The sequence below is a fragment of the Xenopus laevis genome, chromosome 6L (genome assembly GCF_017654675.1).
Source record: "Xenopus laevis strain J_2021 chromosome 6L, Xenopus_laevis_v10.1, whole genome shotgun sequence".
Taxonomy (NCBI): domain Eukaryota; kingdom Metazoa; phylum Chordata; class Amphibia; order Anura; family Pipidae; genus Xenopus; species Xenopus laevis.
The window spans coordinates 102,321,911-102,340,601 of NC_054381.1; the positions used below are offsets into that span (position 1 = coordinate 102,321,911).

Here is an 18,691-nt window from a genome sequence, read left to right on the forward strand (position 1 = left end):
AACTGAACTATCTATATATATATATATATCTATATATATATATATCTATATATATATATATATATATATATATATATATATATATATATATATATATATATATACACACACACACACACACATATATACACACTGTGTGGCAGTTCAGATTGTGTTTAATCTTTTTTTTATAAGCTCAACTAAATTAATTCATGTACAAGATGATTTTTTTTGCAAAGGGAATGGAGCCAGTTTAAAAAAAAAAAGTATCCAATTCACAGCTTTTTATGATACTGATGGCTTATTTGCTTACAGCAGCATTTTTGGATGGAGTGTTATATATTTGCATATTTTCAACATTACACTGTGTTTTTCTTTAACAGCTTGAACTAACCTTCAGTTACCTGGAAATTCAAAGCATGATTTGCAGTAAACCTGGCCATGTAAGTATTTGCTTCCTAAATTAATGGCTTTTGGGTTTGTGAAAAAAAATGAATGACTGCTTCAGTATTAAGTGGCACACTCTTTGTGTAGCCTGACAGGCGGTTTTTAAGCTCTGGGCAATTATAGATAATTGGAATGGTTTGAAATTGTGTGAGTAGAGTTTCTTGCAGCAGTAAGATCATTATGAGTCAGGCTGTCTTTTCTGACATAGAAAGTGCGAAATTAGGGATGCCTGACATAATAAAACATGGTGTTTCCATCTCTGTGCCGTCTATATTAATTTTTGAATAAATATCACCAACATGCTAGGGTTTTTAAACACAGAAGTTTTAATATGTGTTCTCCAGCACTGGATGCATGGTTTAGCCCATTCTTGTTTAACTTGTATTCACAGGACTGTGCTGAACTGCCAGATGCAAGTGAGATGCTGAATGTTGTGTCTCACCTGCATTAAAGATGTATGAAACCTCGATTACTGATGTATTATATATGTTTTGCCTTTTTGATTGCTGCCCCAATTACCCCAATTTGATAGCCTTTGTTATAATAAATTCTCTGTGCACAATTTGGTTTCAGTCCACATCGTTTACCTTCTGATATTAACCGCTGAAAAGACAAATGGTAACATAAAACTAAATTCTTCTGTGTCCTTGTGTATTTGAATCTAACCATATGTAGCATTTAATCCTCTTCCTACAAAATGTTATCTAGTCAGTCTTTCTCAGTAGGAGCAAGCCATACATAGGATGATAATGATGAAGACTGAAATGCTAATATATGCAAATCGCGATCAGTTCTCTCGGCTTCCAACATACAACAACAGAAGACCTAGCAGTGTTTGGCATTTCATTTATTCACCTCCAACAGAATTATTTTATTTTGAGACTATTCCCCAATGTGTTGATTTGCTAGACAGGCTGCCATAATGACTGACAGTAAGAATAAACCCATTTATAGTACGTAATTCTGGAATTCTTGTGCTGATTATTTGTTGCTGTCTCTTTAGTCCCATGACACAGCTCCTTTTGCTTCTATTATGTCTTTTTGAACGTTCAAGTAAGATAGAAGGAGAGAAATGTATAATATTGAATAGTGTTTTGTGAACGGAAAACTTGTACAAATAATATCTAATATAAGTAATTATAAAACAAATGGACTTGCTGAGTAATTATTGAAGACGTTTCACTACTCATCCGAGCAGCTTTCAGTTGAACTGAAGAAGGTGCTCGGATGAGTAGTGAAACGTCCTCAATAATTACTCAGCAAGTCCAGTTGTTTTATAATTACTTATATTAGATATACCATAACCTGGATGAATGAAAATCTCAACAATCATACTTTACAAATAATCATTGCTAATAAAATGATTTACTTAAAAAAGTTTTAATTAGGCATTTTTGGGACATTTTCTAAATAAAAAATTGGCATTATTTCATACCAAAGTCACGAGTCACTTTACCTACTGCTGAGCATTTGGTCATATGGAAGCAGTAGTTCAAAAAGAGATGTGAGGACCTCCATGCTATGGAAGCAGTGCCTTGTAGGAATGCATTAATATCAATGACATTTCACTGATTCACTTACCTTTATGCAATGCTAATTCTGTTGTACTTTGTACATCTTTGCATCAACTAATAAAAGTGCTAAAAGCAAACAAAGGTGGGGTGGCATGTAATGGTGTTCTTACAGTGCCTCTGTCCTAAGATAAGAACACAGAGCCCAGGTATATGGACACTAGGCAGGGGTCAGTACAGTTTATAATCATAATCACTGGAACCTTAACCACATTCACAAAACTAACCAGTAGCACAGGAGTATTTCCATGTTCTTGCTGCTGGACCTTGCAGTGTCTGTTCACATTAGTGTGTTGTAGTTAAAAACGCAATGTTTTTAGCATATGTGTCTGTTGTGGCAATTTTGACAAGCTTAAACCAAATATTGGACTGCACATGGTATTGGGTATGTATCTAGCAGGCTCAGAATCAGCAAATCAGTAAAAAAAGCTGTGGCCCGTTATATTATTAGTTGGCACATACCTTTATTGGACCTTGGTCCCTGTCTGTGTTGGTGTGTTCTGACGGTCCTGCCCTAGAAGTTAAATAGGATAATAACAGCTCTTCTGGAATATAAACTCTAGTTCCTCCTTTGGAAGCTGATACAAACTATGAAAAAACCCCTTATCCTGAAAACCCCAGGTGATATGCCACAGGCGACCAAGCAAACAAGACAATAAGCCTCATGCTGCCCATTTGGGCCTGATTAGCCACCAAGGATTGTGGACCTGCTGTGTTTTGCTGTTACAATGCTGATAAAAGTTGGTGACCCACCATGCCAATGATTATTTTTACTGATCTGTTTTTTGTAAGAAAACTGCCTTTCTTTTGCTTGTACTGCAACTTGCTAAGATAAAAGCCACTTTTTAAGAGATTTGCTGTTCTGATCATTACTCTGCAGGCATCTGCTACACCCAATCATTCTGGATATAGAGCCCATACCTGTATTTTTAGAGGTGTATAATGCAATGGCACATACCAGTTTTTGACACAGCCTGATCTCCTAGTTTAGTCATTTTACCTTTTTAGTCTTTTCATATGAAAATAAGATCAATCAATTTTTCAGTGACATGGTCAGTATGGCTTGATTTGCTCTGAGCTATTGTAATCACTGTGTCACGGTGCTATTTCCTAACTGCTATCTGCTTAAAAGTAACCCCTTCTGGAAGACACCACAGTTTATAATCACATTTTTACAGGAAACACAGCAATAATATAAAGTAGGTATATCTTAAAATAATCTGCTACTTTTTATCGCAATCATTAAAGCGGACCTGTCACCCAGATATAAAAGGCTGTATAAAAGTCCTTTTCAAATTAAACATGAAATCCAAATTCTTTTTTTATTAAAGCATTCATAGCTTTTGTAAACTCAATATTGCCTGCCCCATCGCTATGCCTTAGGCATAGAGGCGGGGCAGGCAATTGCTTTCACTTTCTATTCAGCACTTACTTGATGTCACTGCACTGCCCACATTCCCCCTCTCTCTTTACCATTAAATTGTGTAACCAGTGCCTGGGGATGGACATAGGGTCCCCCATTCTGATGCACAAACAAGATTTTGAGATGATGCAAGGCTTGTCTTAATAATAGTGTCCACAAAATGGCTCCTGCGTGCTTGCTATAATTATGAGTTGCCAGACTTTAAAAAAATTAAAATAATTTATAAAATGAAATTAAAGTTCATTTTGTTTGACTAACGTGATAAAATAGGATTTGGAATACTTTTTTTGGGTGACAGGTCCCCTTTAATTGAACCTCATCAAAAACATTGCCTTGTAAATCATAAGCAAGTTTTTAAAACCCCAGGCCCTCAGGGTAAGATAAGTATGGCCTAGGGATGGATTATACTGTATTCTGATACATGTATTCTGACTTGTAAGGCAAAAAGTATAATTATAATAATGGCTCCCTTGATCACCTGCATCGTGTTTTCGGTCCCAGTGGCAGATTAAGTGAATGATGAGTCCAACATATTTAAAAATAGTTTTTTTTATAGTTTTAATTTTCTGCCTAAATATTTTGTCCTAGACAACATTGGGTGAATAAAAAGGGTCTTGTCTACTTCCATAGATTATTTAGCCTCTTACAGTTTCATGAAAAAAAAATTAATTAGATCACATAGAAAATGAAAGGCAGTACATACATTCAGAGCTTCCAACATGAATCCCTTCAGATCTAGGTGCAGGCCTTGCCCATTCCAACCCACAACCGTGTCCTGCCCACCCAGGCCACATCTGCCAACAGCACTCCATACTCCGGTTGCTTTGGAGGATGTAGGTGACACTTAACTGCATTTCAGTGGCAGATGTATTCAGTGCCGGATTTCTTTGTCCTAGCGCCCGCCTACACTTCCCCTTCCCAGCGCGCCAGCGAAAAAACGCTGGCGCAGCTGGTGTAATTGAATGGGGACGCACATGTCCCCATAATGCGGCTGGGCGGCATGCCGCCCCTATTTTTGCCGCCCTAGGCCCGGGCCTATGTGGCCTTGCCACAAATCTGGGTCTGGATGTATTCCAAGATGGAAAATACTGAAAGCGGGTGACTGGGCTGTTTCTTTGGGTGACCAGATGAGGCTGTTTAAATTAGGGTCACTCCTATAAAATGTGGGTTGAGTTGACATGCCTGTACATCCCTTAAGTCACATTGATTATAATGCTGAATAAATAGTAATCTAAGACTACAGTCTACGAGCAACTCCATACTGCTGTGACTTTATCACCAGATCAAGCTCTATTGGTAGATCATGCTGTACTTATTGGGCAAAACTAATTCCACGTTAAGCATATGCATACTAAGACCAGTATATAAGGCGCAGTAGGTTTTTAAACCTATGAGATTTTGTGAAATTGTGCTCAGGTCACTTACTCGATTCTTAAATGTATCTTGCAGTTGGTGGTTGAAACTGAAAAATGCAACTTGGCAATGAAGATGTCTTCCTCAGAAGATATAAATGAAGTTGTAGCCCATATAGGCACATGTCTTCGAAAGATATTTCCTGGATTATCACCAGTGTAAGAAAATCAATACATTTAAAAAAAAAAATATGGTGGGTGAAAATGTGTGGTTCAAAAAAAAAGTTCAAAACAATGCATATATGTATGTGCCATAATACAATATTCCACCATTCTTCAGATGAAGTGACTTTCTGCCCCTTTCACTATAGGCACTAATTTATCAAATTATTACAGTTGATTATTAGTTGATGACATCCCTTCCAGAGCTGCTTCAAAGAGACACAAAGACCTGAAACATGAATAATAAATGTCAACATTAGGAAAATGGTCAAAAATAAAAAATAGCAGTTCAGATGGTTTTCACCAGAATTAAAAGTGTTTGAAAGATGAACAACCTCTTGAAGCTTCATGAGTTAAACAAATATTGAAGATTCCTACAAGAGGACAAGTCATATTGGAGCACCAGCCTAACAATGAGAGCTACTTTAAAGGCAACCTATTTATCTGTGAAATGTAGACCACAGTGGCAGCAGCTGTCCACTTTAACACAGTCCACTTTAAGACAGTATGAAACAATAACAAGAGACAGAAGATATGGAAATATCTGAAGTGATAAGAATATACCAACCAATTTATTATAATATTCTTTGCAATCCACTGTTCATGCTGAGTTCAAGAATGTGTGAATGCCTTGTCTATATTTATACTGACAGATCTTAATAATTAATCTAGTAATGATACAGTAATAAACAGTATAAAAGAAGTGGATTTTCCTTTGCATTTATTTCAGGAAAATTATAAAGAAGGTAACCATGGAACCACCAGACAGGCTAGCAAATCTGCAAGCTCTGTGGGACAGCCAGACTGTGACAGAAGTAGGCCCATGTGGTATGTGACTAGAATGAAAATTTCATAATAATTGCAAAAGTTAACTGTAAAGATGGATTTTAAATTAAATACAATCAAAATGTGCTCTTAACCTGTTATTTGTAGATGGGTGAATCACATAACTGTAGGGCTCAATCAAACATACCACAAAGTAACTATTTCTCTGGCATTTTTCCCACTAGGGGGGTTTTCACAGATGTACGCCTGTGTCTGCGATTGGCTAGGGTTGCCATACAGAGAAGAAGTGCAATGGGTAAGGATAATTCTTTAAATGTGTTAAGAGGGGATTTCCCTTCTGTAACCACCAATTTACATTCTGTTCCTTATACTGTATTTATAGGATGTGGACACAATATATTTAACACAAGATACCAGGGAGTTAAACTTGCAAGACTTCAGCCATCTCGATCATAGGTAAAATGTTTAATTTTCCTTTTCTTTATTAAAAATTGGACAAGTGTATGAGAAATCATATTCTTAAGGGGCAGATTTACTAAGCTCGAGTGAAGGATTCGAATGAAAAATAATTAGAATTTCAAATAATTTTTTTGGGTACTTAGACCGTCGAATGTGTCAAATTCAATCGAATGATTTGAACGATTCGAAGTAAAAATTGTTCGACTATTCGACCATTCGATAGTCGAACTACTGTCTCTTTAAAAAATACTTTGACTTGATACTTCGCCACTTTAAACCTACCGAGCTGCAATGTTAGCCTATGGGGACCTTCCCCAGCACTTTTCTAAGATCGATTGATTCGAACGATTTTATTCGATCGAATGATCGAAGCATTTGCGCTATAGCCTTCGAATTCGATATTCAAATTCTAAGGATTTTTACTTCGAGGGTCGAATTCAAGAGTTTTTTAACCCTGATAAGTGGGTAATGCAATAGCAATTGTAAATCTTGCACCTGGCCTAGTAGCCCATAGCATCTGGTCACTCTATTTCTGTCATTTTAAAAAAAAAAAATATATATATATATATTTCTTGTATTGGTTTTTTATTTCATTTTTCAGAGCTATTCCTTATTACATGCTTTAACACATACAGCTTGCTTGGCTATTAAAAAAAAATCAGAGACACTCAAATAGTGTACAAATTAGTACAAATTAGTTGTTATTTTTCTGTTCTGTGATTTTTAATAGAGCTGCGAGTTTCATCAGTGCTTCCAAACTGTTAGTGAAATAGTGCTGAGTTAGGTATCTTGCTGCACAGCTGGAATGTTGCCTATTCATCTCTAAACCAGATTATTGAACATGTCCATGTATGCATACTTATTAGTGGAGCCATGTCATACTCTCCACTGTGTTTACGGCAATTATTTTACTATTTTCTTTTTTCAAAAGGGAGGTGAAAACACCAGTGAAGGTTGTATCAGTCAGATTATTATTATTATTATTATTATTAATAATAATAACATGTATTTTTAAAGCACCATCATATTCTGCAGTGCTGTACAACAGAGGGTGGTGTATATATCAAACATAAAAATGAGATACAAATACTGACTGATATAAGAGGTATAGCTAGCTTGATTCATACTAGTTTTAAACTTAGAAGCAATACGATTTATATTACTAGAAAACAAAGCAGTTCATAATTTTGTAATGCATTCTCTAGCCAGTATAAATAACAGCATGTAAACAAATCACGTGCTTTTGGATCTCTGAATATTACTTTTCCTGTCAAATTATAATTTAACTGAGATTTGCGATGCCATGATGTGAGCATATCTAGTGGCACTTTGTTTTGTGTGTTTGTCAGTTTTAGTGTATTTTTTTCCTAATTAGGAGAAGCTATGTTGCGTTCATTTCCTCCAAACACCATAAGAAACTCCCATTCTGCTGAACCTTCCTCAGTTAAGGGTATTTTATGCTGTGCATGTGTTGATGAAGATATTAACGCTCCCTGCCACAGCTGATCTATCTTGGGCCAACACATTAGGATTAGACGACTCTGCAGGAAGGATGCTTTTAATGCTTTTGAGAACAAGCTGTTTGCTTCAGTGTTTAGTGATTACATTTTGTAATTTGTAGTTTCCTTCATCATACCCAAGCTAGTTAGCTTTTGTTTATATTACTTTACAGAGCATGGCAGTGGAACAAAACAGTGTGCAACCCAGTATACTTCACAGTTTCCTGCCAGTTGGGAGAAATGAAATAAAGAGAACTCGTGTTACTTTTTGTTCTATATTGTATTTTGCAGTTGGCACTTACCCAAGTGACATAGGTTTCCTGACAGAGGCATCTTCTATAGGCACTTCAGCTTTTAACACAAATGCCAGTTTGACTGACCCCATTCTCCGTCAGGACTAAAGCCATAGGAATTCATGTGCCACTGTAGGAGATTAGTAGCTGCTACTTGTAGCTGCCTAGAAGTAGGTTTCATTGTCTGGCCAATGCCAGACAGGATTCGCATAGGCCAGTGGATAGACTGATCCTTGGCCTGCATTTATCCACAGGTTGAGAATCTGCCATGTGTAGTTGTAGGAACCTATATACAGTATACCTGCATACAATAACAGCTGCTAACCTCTTTGTGCGACATTAGCTTTAGATGATATAATACAATTAGTGCAAATTAAACCTATTCTTTCAAGATATAGAAAATATATAGATATCAAAAAAAGTAGTTGTGAACTCTAGTAGTTGCTTTCTTTTAGAACTTGAAAATTAACAAAATTGAAACCCAACAACCCTTTAATGTACCCCATGGTTAATAAACATTACATTTTTAATTTTTTAATAACAAGAGGTGATTTATATGCTTTACATAAATTGTTGAGTATTCTCATTAGACTTTCCCAACTGGAATTTACAATTTAAGGTCCCTATCTAATTCTCACAACACACTAGGGTGAGTTTTTTTCAGGAGTCAGTTGAAATGTTTTTAAAGTATAAAAGAAAAACCCACACCATTAGGGGGAGAACATAAATACAAAATACAAACTCAGTATCATAGTAACAATAAAAACAGCTTGCATCCACTGCCAGGTATCTTGGTTTGATGCTGTATGGGGACAGTGTGTCACAATTTGTATTAATTTAATTTTTTTTATGACTTCCTGCAAGGCTTCATGTTTAAAAATAGCGTACGACTGGTGAGGTTTCACATCCTCCCAATTTCCACTGAAATATACGACAATCATAGGTATTCCCCAATAATGCCTGTAGCCTGGTAATGCCTCTTTCTAGCAAGGCCCAAACATATTCCCCACTGGCAACTGAGATTGCTCCTTAAAGTGACATGACTTTAGGAGGTCTTTTCCTGATTCAACCTCATATTTTCCTGTACATATTTAATTTCCTGATCATATAATTGCTGACTATTAACGCCATCTCTCATTTCCATTCTGACATTACACAGCTTTGGAAGCCTCAAAGCCAACCAGTGAATCAGAAACTGGCCCTTTGCAGCTGTTATTTTGAGCAAGCTCTGTCATGTGATGACTCCTTTTAGGAGATTTTGATCAGATTTTATGAGATTTTACCTGACCCAGAAAGTCTTGACATGCAATAGCACAAGATTTTGTGGATCAAACAAAACCCGATCTGGTGTGTTTTGCTTATACATCTACATTCAACAGTCAGTGTTTTCCAGTGAGAGAAAAAAAGTTTTTTAGACACGATCAGATTTTGTAGGATGTAGATCCAACAGCATCCTACAAAATCTCTTTTTATATTCTGTAGAGTTTAGCATATTCACAATTATTTATTTTCCTTTTAAGTATTTTATAGCTTTGACTGAACATTTTATTGTTTTTAGCATCTCTTAAAAATTACAACTGCATTGATCCGTTTCTGACTTACAGTACCAGGCTGCCTATGAACTTTTTCTGTAGAAACAATTTGGGACTGATAGACTTTTTCAACAGTGTATATTTAAAGGAACAGTTCGGTGTAAAAATAAAAACTGTGCAAATAGATAGACTGTGCAAAATTTTAAATGTTTCCAATATAGTTAGTTAGCCAAAACTGCAATGTATAAAGGCTCGAGCGACTGGCTGTATAACATAATAGCCAGAACACCTACTTTTCAGCTCTCATTTCCACTGATTGGTTATCAGGCATTAACCAATCAGTGACTTGAGGGAGGGGCACATGGATCATAACTGTTGCTTTTGAATCTGAGCTGAATGCTGAGGATCAATTACTCACTAAACAAAATTTCGAATTTCGAAATTTATTAAAAAAAATCTCTTGAAGTTTTAAAGAGACAGTACATGATAAATTTCAAATAGTCAAATTTTTTTCAAATGCAAATCGAATTGTGGCCTATTTGATAGTCGAAAATAGCTTGAAATTCAGATTTTCACTTCGACCCTTGATAAATCTGCCCCTTAATGTTGACTTGTGTGTCTCCTGATGCTAACTTTATTTTATATCGAGTTGTAGATTTTTGTCCAATCCAATATAACTGAATTCATCAGTGAATTCAATGTGAAGACTTTTTAAGTGCGATTTTCCTCTGCATACATTAGCATTAAACGTACTAAGGTTTGTTAATGCTAAGCTGGAGTAAATTCACTGATAAATTGTTGTGACGGAGATATCTATCTATGTTTCATAGAGATTTAATACCTATCGTTGCTGCCCTGGAATACAATCAATGGTTTACAAAGCTATCATCGAAGGATCTGAAACTGGTAAGTAATATCAACAAAATTGCTCTATTTACTTCTGCCTGTTTGCTTGGATGTGTTTCTCATTTATATTCTAGACATTAATTTCCTGACACTTTATGCTAAGTTTGTGTCTTTGGTAATGCCACACACAGTCTAAACAGGTAAAGGATTAGTTAACCGGAAACCCATTATCCAGAAAGCTCCAAATTACAGAAAGACCATCTCCATTATAATGAAATAATTCTCATTTTTAAGAATGATTTCCTTTTTCTCTATAATAATTAAAGAGTACCTTGTACTTGATCCCAGCTAAAATAGAATTAATCCTCATTGGAGACAAAACAATCCTATTGGGTTTATTTAATGTTTTAGTAGATTTAAGATCCAAATTACAGAAAGATCCATTATCTGTAAAACCCCAGGTCCCATAACTGTATTATGAAGCCAAAATCACCTGCATCTACCACAAGCAAAAAGTTTTAAAAGTAGTGTTTTTTTCCCGTAAGTTGCTGACACAAAATCCAAGGTACCATTCTGGGTGTCCTTGAGTGCCTGATGTACTTGGACATTGCTCATTGCATTCGACTGTGGAACAGTATTTTAGTCTACCTGCTGTGTACCCACTACACCAATTTAGAGGTTTACATTTAGGGGCATAGTTATTATGGTGTGTAACAAAATTTGCAGAAAAAAACTGTGTAAAAAGCTGTGTAAAATATCACATGGTATGTGTATTTTTACACCATGCAAACGCCAGATTTGCCACCGTTATTTTACATTGCTTCCAGCAGAAGTCACTCTAAGAAAACAGGCTGGAAGCCTTGTGATGTGTGGTGTATTATCACGCCATTTTTTACACAGAATAATAAATATGCTTCTAAAAGTACAAGCAAACCTATTGTTAAGGGAATTTTACAAAAAATTAAGTGATCGTGCCATGCCTTAAAGGGCCATTAAATCCTCCTCTTACAGTAACAATAAGCAGTATTTAATTTATTTTTTTCAATCACTGTCTCTGCTCTTTAGTTTTTTTCATTTCATCTTAGGTAATCATTTCCTCTTCTGTCGGTGACTTAGGAGGGTTTTCAATCTTTAATTTATTAAAACCCTCTTAAAATTCCCATGGGTAAATTGCCGTCATAAAAGCCTAACTTACTTACCTTTGGTGTCTCTTCCATAAGAGTAAATCCTGAATGTAAATTGCATTTTACATACCACACATTGCCTTTAATGTTTGTAAAATGCCTCTTTGATGTTTGCATTCCAGTCTACTGATGTCTGTGATCAGATTTTGCGGGTGGTAAGCAAGTCCAATCGGTTGGAAGAATTGGTTCTAGAAAACGCAGGGCTCAGAATGTAAGTGCCATAAAGTTAGAACTGAGCTTATTGACGTAGTTAATAATTTAGCGAGTAGTGTCTTGGTAAAGTAAGGGATCTAAATCTTAACCAGACTTTTCAGTTTTCTTGTTCATTTGAAGTGAACATTTTTTTAATGGCCAAACCATTCTTTCTCATATTATATGTTGCCATACCGCCTATATATTCAGACATAATGAAGAAAAGATAAAGCTACCTCTTAAAAAGGTTTGTGTGTAAACTATATATATATATATATATATATATATATATATATAATCCGTGAAGAGCCGGCACAACTCGTAATTCTCTGTGTTATTTGCCTGGGTGCTATCAGCGAAAAAGCATCATGAATATTCAGAACCAAAGCGAGCACTCTCAGGTCTTATTAGTCCAATAAAAGTGTTTTTATTTAGCATACAGAAGCTGACGTTTCGGCTACCACTCAATACACAAAAGCCATGAATATCTTGTAAATTATATCATTATAAACGGTGACTAGTGATGCCATCAGTTATAAACGGTAAGTAGTGATGTCATTTTTGTCAATAATAAATAAAGTACCCCGTGTTCAAAAATATGACGATATTAGAAGTAACCTTGGAGTTCCATGACCTATATACTGTATATGGTGTAAGATATGTGTGTCAAAACTGAACAAAATCATGTGTATTTCACCAGCATTAGGCTGGTGAAATAAGAAACTCCAGAGAAATGTGTATTGCTGCAGCTAGTTAAAATGTTTAAGTGGTGAACCAGCTTTGTAAATGCTGGATTATGGGTCCCTGGAGTGGATGGAAGAGAGCAGGCTGGGCTTCCATCCCTTACTCCATGTAAGGGTTTTGCAGCTACCAAGCTAAAGGCAGTTAGAGGTAATTAACTACAGGTATGTGGTAGTTAAAAAGAGGTGTGGTGTGGAACACCTTAGGGCTGCTGCTGCTTCCCACTAGAAACCTCCTGAAGTAGAGGAGAGTGAGGGGCCACATGTGCTTGTGAGCACCAGGGAACAAGAGTGATACCCCTGAGCTGGAGAGAGGACCAGAGAAACCACTCCCAGGAGACAAGAGTATCTTAAGTGTGCCCAGAGAGGATTCTGGGATTTGTGGTCCGCTGAAAGCCATTATCGCTAAAATATAATAATAGTGAAAAATAATCTTGGAATGATTTAGCTCTGTGTGATATAGGATATGATAATATTCATTCCTTTCAGCTTTTCTGCATGCTTTCTGCATTGAAAAATATATGCTGATTTTGCACTTTTCAGAGCTACTGTTTTTGATTGTACTCCAACTGAATATTGGGCTAAAGGTCGCCCATTAAATAAATGTAGTGTCCCCCCACTGGAGATGCAAACTAACCGAGTCTGCTCTCTGGATAGTGGAAACAGTAGTATTTTCTGAGAAAGTCCCATATGAAACACACTGACTTTGTTTGAGGCTCAAGTATGCACAGCGATTGCCCCAGCTCGCCCATTATGCACATGAATGTGACGTTCAACGGTCAGCACGTCCCTACATCACACATGTTTGTAATAAGCAAACTGGGGCACTCACTTATGCATATGTGCATGCACAAACACGACTATGTGCACCAGGAACTTCCTCCCAGTGCAGGGACCAGAATGGGGCTTTTCTTTGAAAAATACCATTGTTTCCCCATGTCAGTCTCCGTTACCCAAATATCTTGTTTGGTAAACAGTTTTTAGGTGTTGTGTGCCCTTGAAGTGAGACCTTTGATCAGATCTTCATCTGTTTTGTTAATTGTATCCTCTTTTTAATTTTTATTTTCTAGTAATATGTCTTTCTATTTTGAGACATTAGTCAAACTGATTAAGTGTATACCGCTTGCTTGCTGTTCCCTACATGGCACTGTGTCTGCACTGTTGTCAGTACAAATGGGATTGCCTGATATATCATTTTAATGGTGTGGCGGTGCTGAGTATATGGAAGTCTGCAATTCCTCTAAATCCTTCACTCCGCGACATAGTTACATAGTTAAATTGGGTTGGAAAAAGACAAAGTCCATCAAGTTCAACCCCTTCAAATGAAAACCCAGCATCCACACACACACCCCTCCCTACTTTCACATAAATTCTATATACCCATACCTATACTAACTATAGAGTTTAGTATCACAATAGCCTTTGATAGATGTTTGCCATCAGGGCATTAGACACATTGTTCATTTATCATAGTATTCCCTTAAACTTTCACTTAGGCTTGAATATTTTGCTTCATCGCAGCAAAATACACATTATATATATATATATATATATATATATATATATATATATATATATATATATATATATATATAAAACAAAGCTGCTGCACTCTCAGGATTTGAAAAAATAGCAAAAAAGATTTATTTAAACAGAAAATACATGCAGAATACTCAGCATTTCAGTCCTATACAGGGACCATCGCCCAGAGCATGTACAAAAGTAACGAACAGAGCTGTAGTAAGACTCCAGAATATCCGACGTTTTGTCACAGTATGTTCCATAAAACTATGGCAGCATATGTATTCACCTTACTAAGCCCTCTATACTAAATTTCAACTCATTAATGGTTCATTAATGGCTTTGAAATTTTCTCTTGACCTTTTGTCAGTGTCCTTTTTACAGGGTTAACCTGTTTTTCCACAGGGTGTTTCCAATAAACCCTCAATGAGTTGACAAATCACTCCAGAATGTCTTGCACTCTGGGGAAAAAATAAGGGGTCCTGTACCTTCCAAAGACTTTGTTGTTTACAAATATAACACCTAGAACAATAGCATTCCATTTTTTTTACTGGATGTTTTCATGGTTTTATAAGTTAAAAGTTTCATTTTCAATTGGTGTTTCATCAGCATCTGAGGTTTGCCAGCAATTAATGTATGAATCGTAACACTATAACAGTTTTAATAAAGCCAGTGGTATGCACAGTGGGCGTAATTCAGTGCAGTAATACATAGTTTAGTATTTCCATGCCAATATCTGATGCCATGCCTGTTAATGCACACACATTAAGGTATGGATGCATTAGCCTTCTGTGTGCTGCTGGCCTCAAAGGACAGGGTGTGTGCCCAGTTGTAATGTGTGGACCGGCCCGAAGCCTGAGGGTCTGGCGGGGTGCCCCATTTCTGTCGCCGATTGCATCTATATATAGATGTGCCGCACTCCCTCAGTGACATCAGAAATAGGGGCACGGTATATAAAGGAATGTGGAAGTGTAGGTCGGTTAAGGTGCAAGTTGAAAATTTCTTGACAGGCACATCATTTGTGCCAAGTAGGACTGATACTGCTGTACCCAAGAACAGTTTTTTCATAATAAAAATAAAGTGTAATTCCAAACAACTTTTTTGTAAATGTAAGTGCCATAAAAGCAGTAGCTGTAACATAAGCCAGACCTGAAGGAGAACTGACTAGTACATCGGGATTAAAAACAGAGAACAGAAAGGGCTTAACAAATACTGCTTTAATTTGCAGTTACATTTACGTTAAAACCATTGCTTTTCTAAATAAATGGAATGTTGCTTAGAATTACATTTCCTTTCATTATGCAAAACACAGTCTTTTGGGTGGAGGACACAGTTGCATCAACAAATGTATAAAAGGTAAATTGTTTAAAGATTCAGGTATCCACTCCCCTTAATAAGCTGTTTCGGGAAAACATAATAGTGGGAAACAGTCAAAATTAAGAACAAAAAGTACTATTCGAAAACAAAAAAGTGAAAAACATGAACTACCCCTGAGGAGACCAAACACAATGCAGACATCTTATTGGGTGCTATGGGTTAATGCTACTGGGCAAACTTAGTGGCATTTATTACATATTGGGGTTGGAATTCAAAATTTTTTTTTTTTTATTCTGCACATGGAGGGTTTACATGTTACACATGGTAGACCCATACTGATAAGTTGATTCAGGGATATCAGAATGTACTATGTTAGAATGGATGGAAAGCTTAAGTAGCAAATATTTCTGCCAGGTTTTGGTGTATTATGGAGGCTTTTTGCTGAAATCTTCAATTGTGACAACGTGAAGATCGATTGAATGCTGGGCTGTGGTGTGAAAAAACCTTGTAGAACTGTAACCGCAATAATTTAGAATTTCAATACAAAATGCAGCTGTACATGGACCAGTTAGGTTTATCATGTAGCAGCAGAATCTGTGCCATGCTATGTGAGAGAGCTCAGGTGTCTCTGAGTTGCAATGGGGAAATATTTGGGAAAAGAAACTGTAAAATTATTGCAGTGTATTAATTGTTTTGTGTACTCTAATTAAAGGTATTTCTCCTTTGCAGAGATTTTGCACAGAAACTGTCCAGCGCCCTTGCACATAATCCAAACTCAGGACTTCATACTATTAATCTTGCAAGCAACCCCCTTGAGGATAGAGGTAATTGAGGTTTTTCAGTTATACTGAACTAGTAAGTAGATTTGTGCTGATTCCATGGGGATTGCCCTTGCAATACAGATAGTTTTAAATCCATTTCTTGTGGATGGCTTACTTTTATTTTACTGGCATTTATTCTGTTTTCTAAAAGTACATGGTTATGTTTAGCAGGACACTTGAAAAATGGTTCTTGCTAACCCAAAACATGCTGTGTTATTAAAGCACTAATGCAGTTATCCTGCTGCGGTCCAGCTTCCTTTTCTTCATGTTTAGCCATATGTAATAAAAGTGTGCCTCCCTTTATGAAAGTGGTCTACATACTTTTTGGTTCACATTCGTCTTTGAGGTCTAAAGCTTTGTCTGTTGCACCCTTAGTTCAAAATCATGTTAAAGAAAAAACACCATTGTTCCAAGAATATATAATAAGAAATCTCACCCTAACTGACCTTCAAATTGTACTTCCAAGGGTGTATAAGAGAATAAATCTCTTTTTCACTGAGATGGCTCGTACTGTGACAGAAATCGTAAGGTTGGATTTGTGGAGATTGGGATAGGAGCTGTGGGACAGCAGATGGATCAGTGAGGGCGTGACGTAGAAGGATTTGACACTAGGAAATTGAAGTCCGCATAGAGGCTATATATGTATGAAGACTGGTATAGGTACTATGAGAGAACAGAGATGTGAGAAGATTTGGGGCAATGCAGTGGTCAGTTAAGGACACAGATCTAGGAGTGCGTGGAGATGCCGACATTGTTGAAAGAGTGGAAAACACTCAGAAATCAGGGAAGTAACTGTAAAAAGATTTTAGAAAGATATTTGTACCTATGAGTTCTTGTGGTACACGCCAATAGTATTAGTCCTCAAGACATGTGTTGGATATAAGCTGGTCAGAGCTAAATACCTGGGTACCCTAGCTTATTATGATAGATAAATGTATAGGTAAAAGTAATTTAGAGAAGCTGCTCAGATGAGTAGTGAAACATCTTTAATAATTATTCCTCAAGTCCAGTTGTTTTTTGAATTACTTATATTAGATAATTTAGAGGATTTTAGTGATCCAGTATAGATAGCCATTGAGGACAATTTAGATATTGTTTCAGTTCTTTTGGCACAGTATATGAGATTTAGACAGAGATAATAAGGTTTAAATAGATATCTCTAGATGTAAAATAATTCTTTTAGTTTCATCCTTTACTCTGTGAACATTTACAGATTCTGTGATTTGGCAAAGCTAGTTGTGTGTGCCTGACGGGCAAATGAAATGCACATTCACATTGAGCCTACCCAGTGATTTACTTTTGCACAACTTTACATAAATGCAACTCTCACAGAGCAGGTTATTACTCTTTTATTGGACTGTGTACACTGAATACAGCAGGCAATTATTTTCTCTTCAGTCATGAGAAATACAATATCCTCGTCTTAGACTAAACTGATATTTTACTGGGTGTGCAGATATCCCTTTACATTAGCTCTTTCAGCTGAATGGGAATGGTTATTTTCTTATCCAGATGTCAGAAGTAAGTGGTACTGCTGTTTCTTCCAGGTTAAAGACACACCTTTTCTTTTGTACTTCTGTGAAGTTCAGCATAATAACCTTATTTGCCTTTTCACATGTCCCAGACCTAAAATTTGGTATTTTTTTCATAGAATTAACATCATGCATCTAGACTTGCTGTATCACATATTTGTATTTTCCTTTGTAGGTGTGCATTGCTTAAGTATTCCTTTTGCCAAACTCCCTAAGGGACTGAAACATTTAAACTTATCCAGAACCTCATTATCACCTAAAGGTAAATATCTTGTAAAAACAAAAAAATGCCCATCCTCAGGAGAGAATTGTAGCCCAGGGGAGAAAATGTTCCAGTTGTAGCTTACTGGTCTATTTTTCAGTGTCTGTCAGCCTGCCTGGGGTCTATAAAACTGAGGTATTATTACATTTCTTTGGAAACGGTCTTTAGAACGTGGATTAGTATGTGCAATGTAGAAGAGCAAAACTGAATTTAAAATTTAGAAAAAGATCGCATAGCATTTCATAGGATAGTTATGTGTATGTATACTTTTATTTATGATTTAATAATGATTCACATACACTAAAGCAATTATCTATCATTGTCATTGTACTTCACCATGTTATACCTATTAGATGATAGATCTTAATTTATATTTAACCTACCTAGATTTTCATTGTGTCATGTTATCTATCTTTTTTATTTATCTTTTTACGTTTATTGTCATGTTTTTCCTATGCATCTTTCTCTTTGCACCCAAGTTCTCAAACTCCCATTGTGACAGTTACTGTAAATAGTTCTGTTATCTACGACCCAGTAAGTGGAAAAATAGTATAAAAAAATCCTACCACATTTCAAGATGTGTAATTAACACAATTTTTCAGGATTACAGTGTGTTGTAGCCATCATTTTACCATTTGCTTTCATCTTTTAATAGCCACTTAGTGTGTGTATCATTCTTAATATTGTGCCAGTAAAGATTTGTAAGTGAAAGT

At 36.2% G+C, this 18,691-nt stretch overlaps 1 protein-coding gene across 7 annotated transcripts in view; it reads left to right on the top strand.

Moving 5' to 3' along the window:
- carmil1.L (capping protein regulator and myosin 1 linker 1 L homeolog) overlaps positions 1-18,691 on the top strand; it is a 165,402-nt gene that overhangs the window by 77,567 nt on the left and 69,144 nt on the right. For all 7 annotated transcript variants that reach the window (XM_041566338.1, XM_041566340.1, XM_041566339.1 and 4 more), the window contains exons 4-12: positions 363-422; positions 4,870-4,991; positions 5,725-5,822; positions 6,005-6,075; positions 6,163-6,236; positions 10,394-10,469; positions 11,716-11,804; positions 16,093-16,187; positions 17,892-17,978. In XM_041566338.1, coding sequence (XP_041422272.1) covers positions 363-422; positions 4,870-4,991; positions 5,725-5,822; positions 6,005-6,075; positions 6,163-6,236; positions 10,394-10,469; positions 11,716-11,804; positions 16,093-16,187; positions 17,892-17,978 — 772 coding nt within the window. The remainder of the gene's footprint in view (positions 1-362; positions 423-4,869; positions 4,992-5,724; positions 5,823-6,004; positions 6,076-6,162; positions 6,237-10,393; positions 10,470-11,715; positions 11,805-16,092; positions 16,188-17,891; positions 17,979-18,691) is intronic.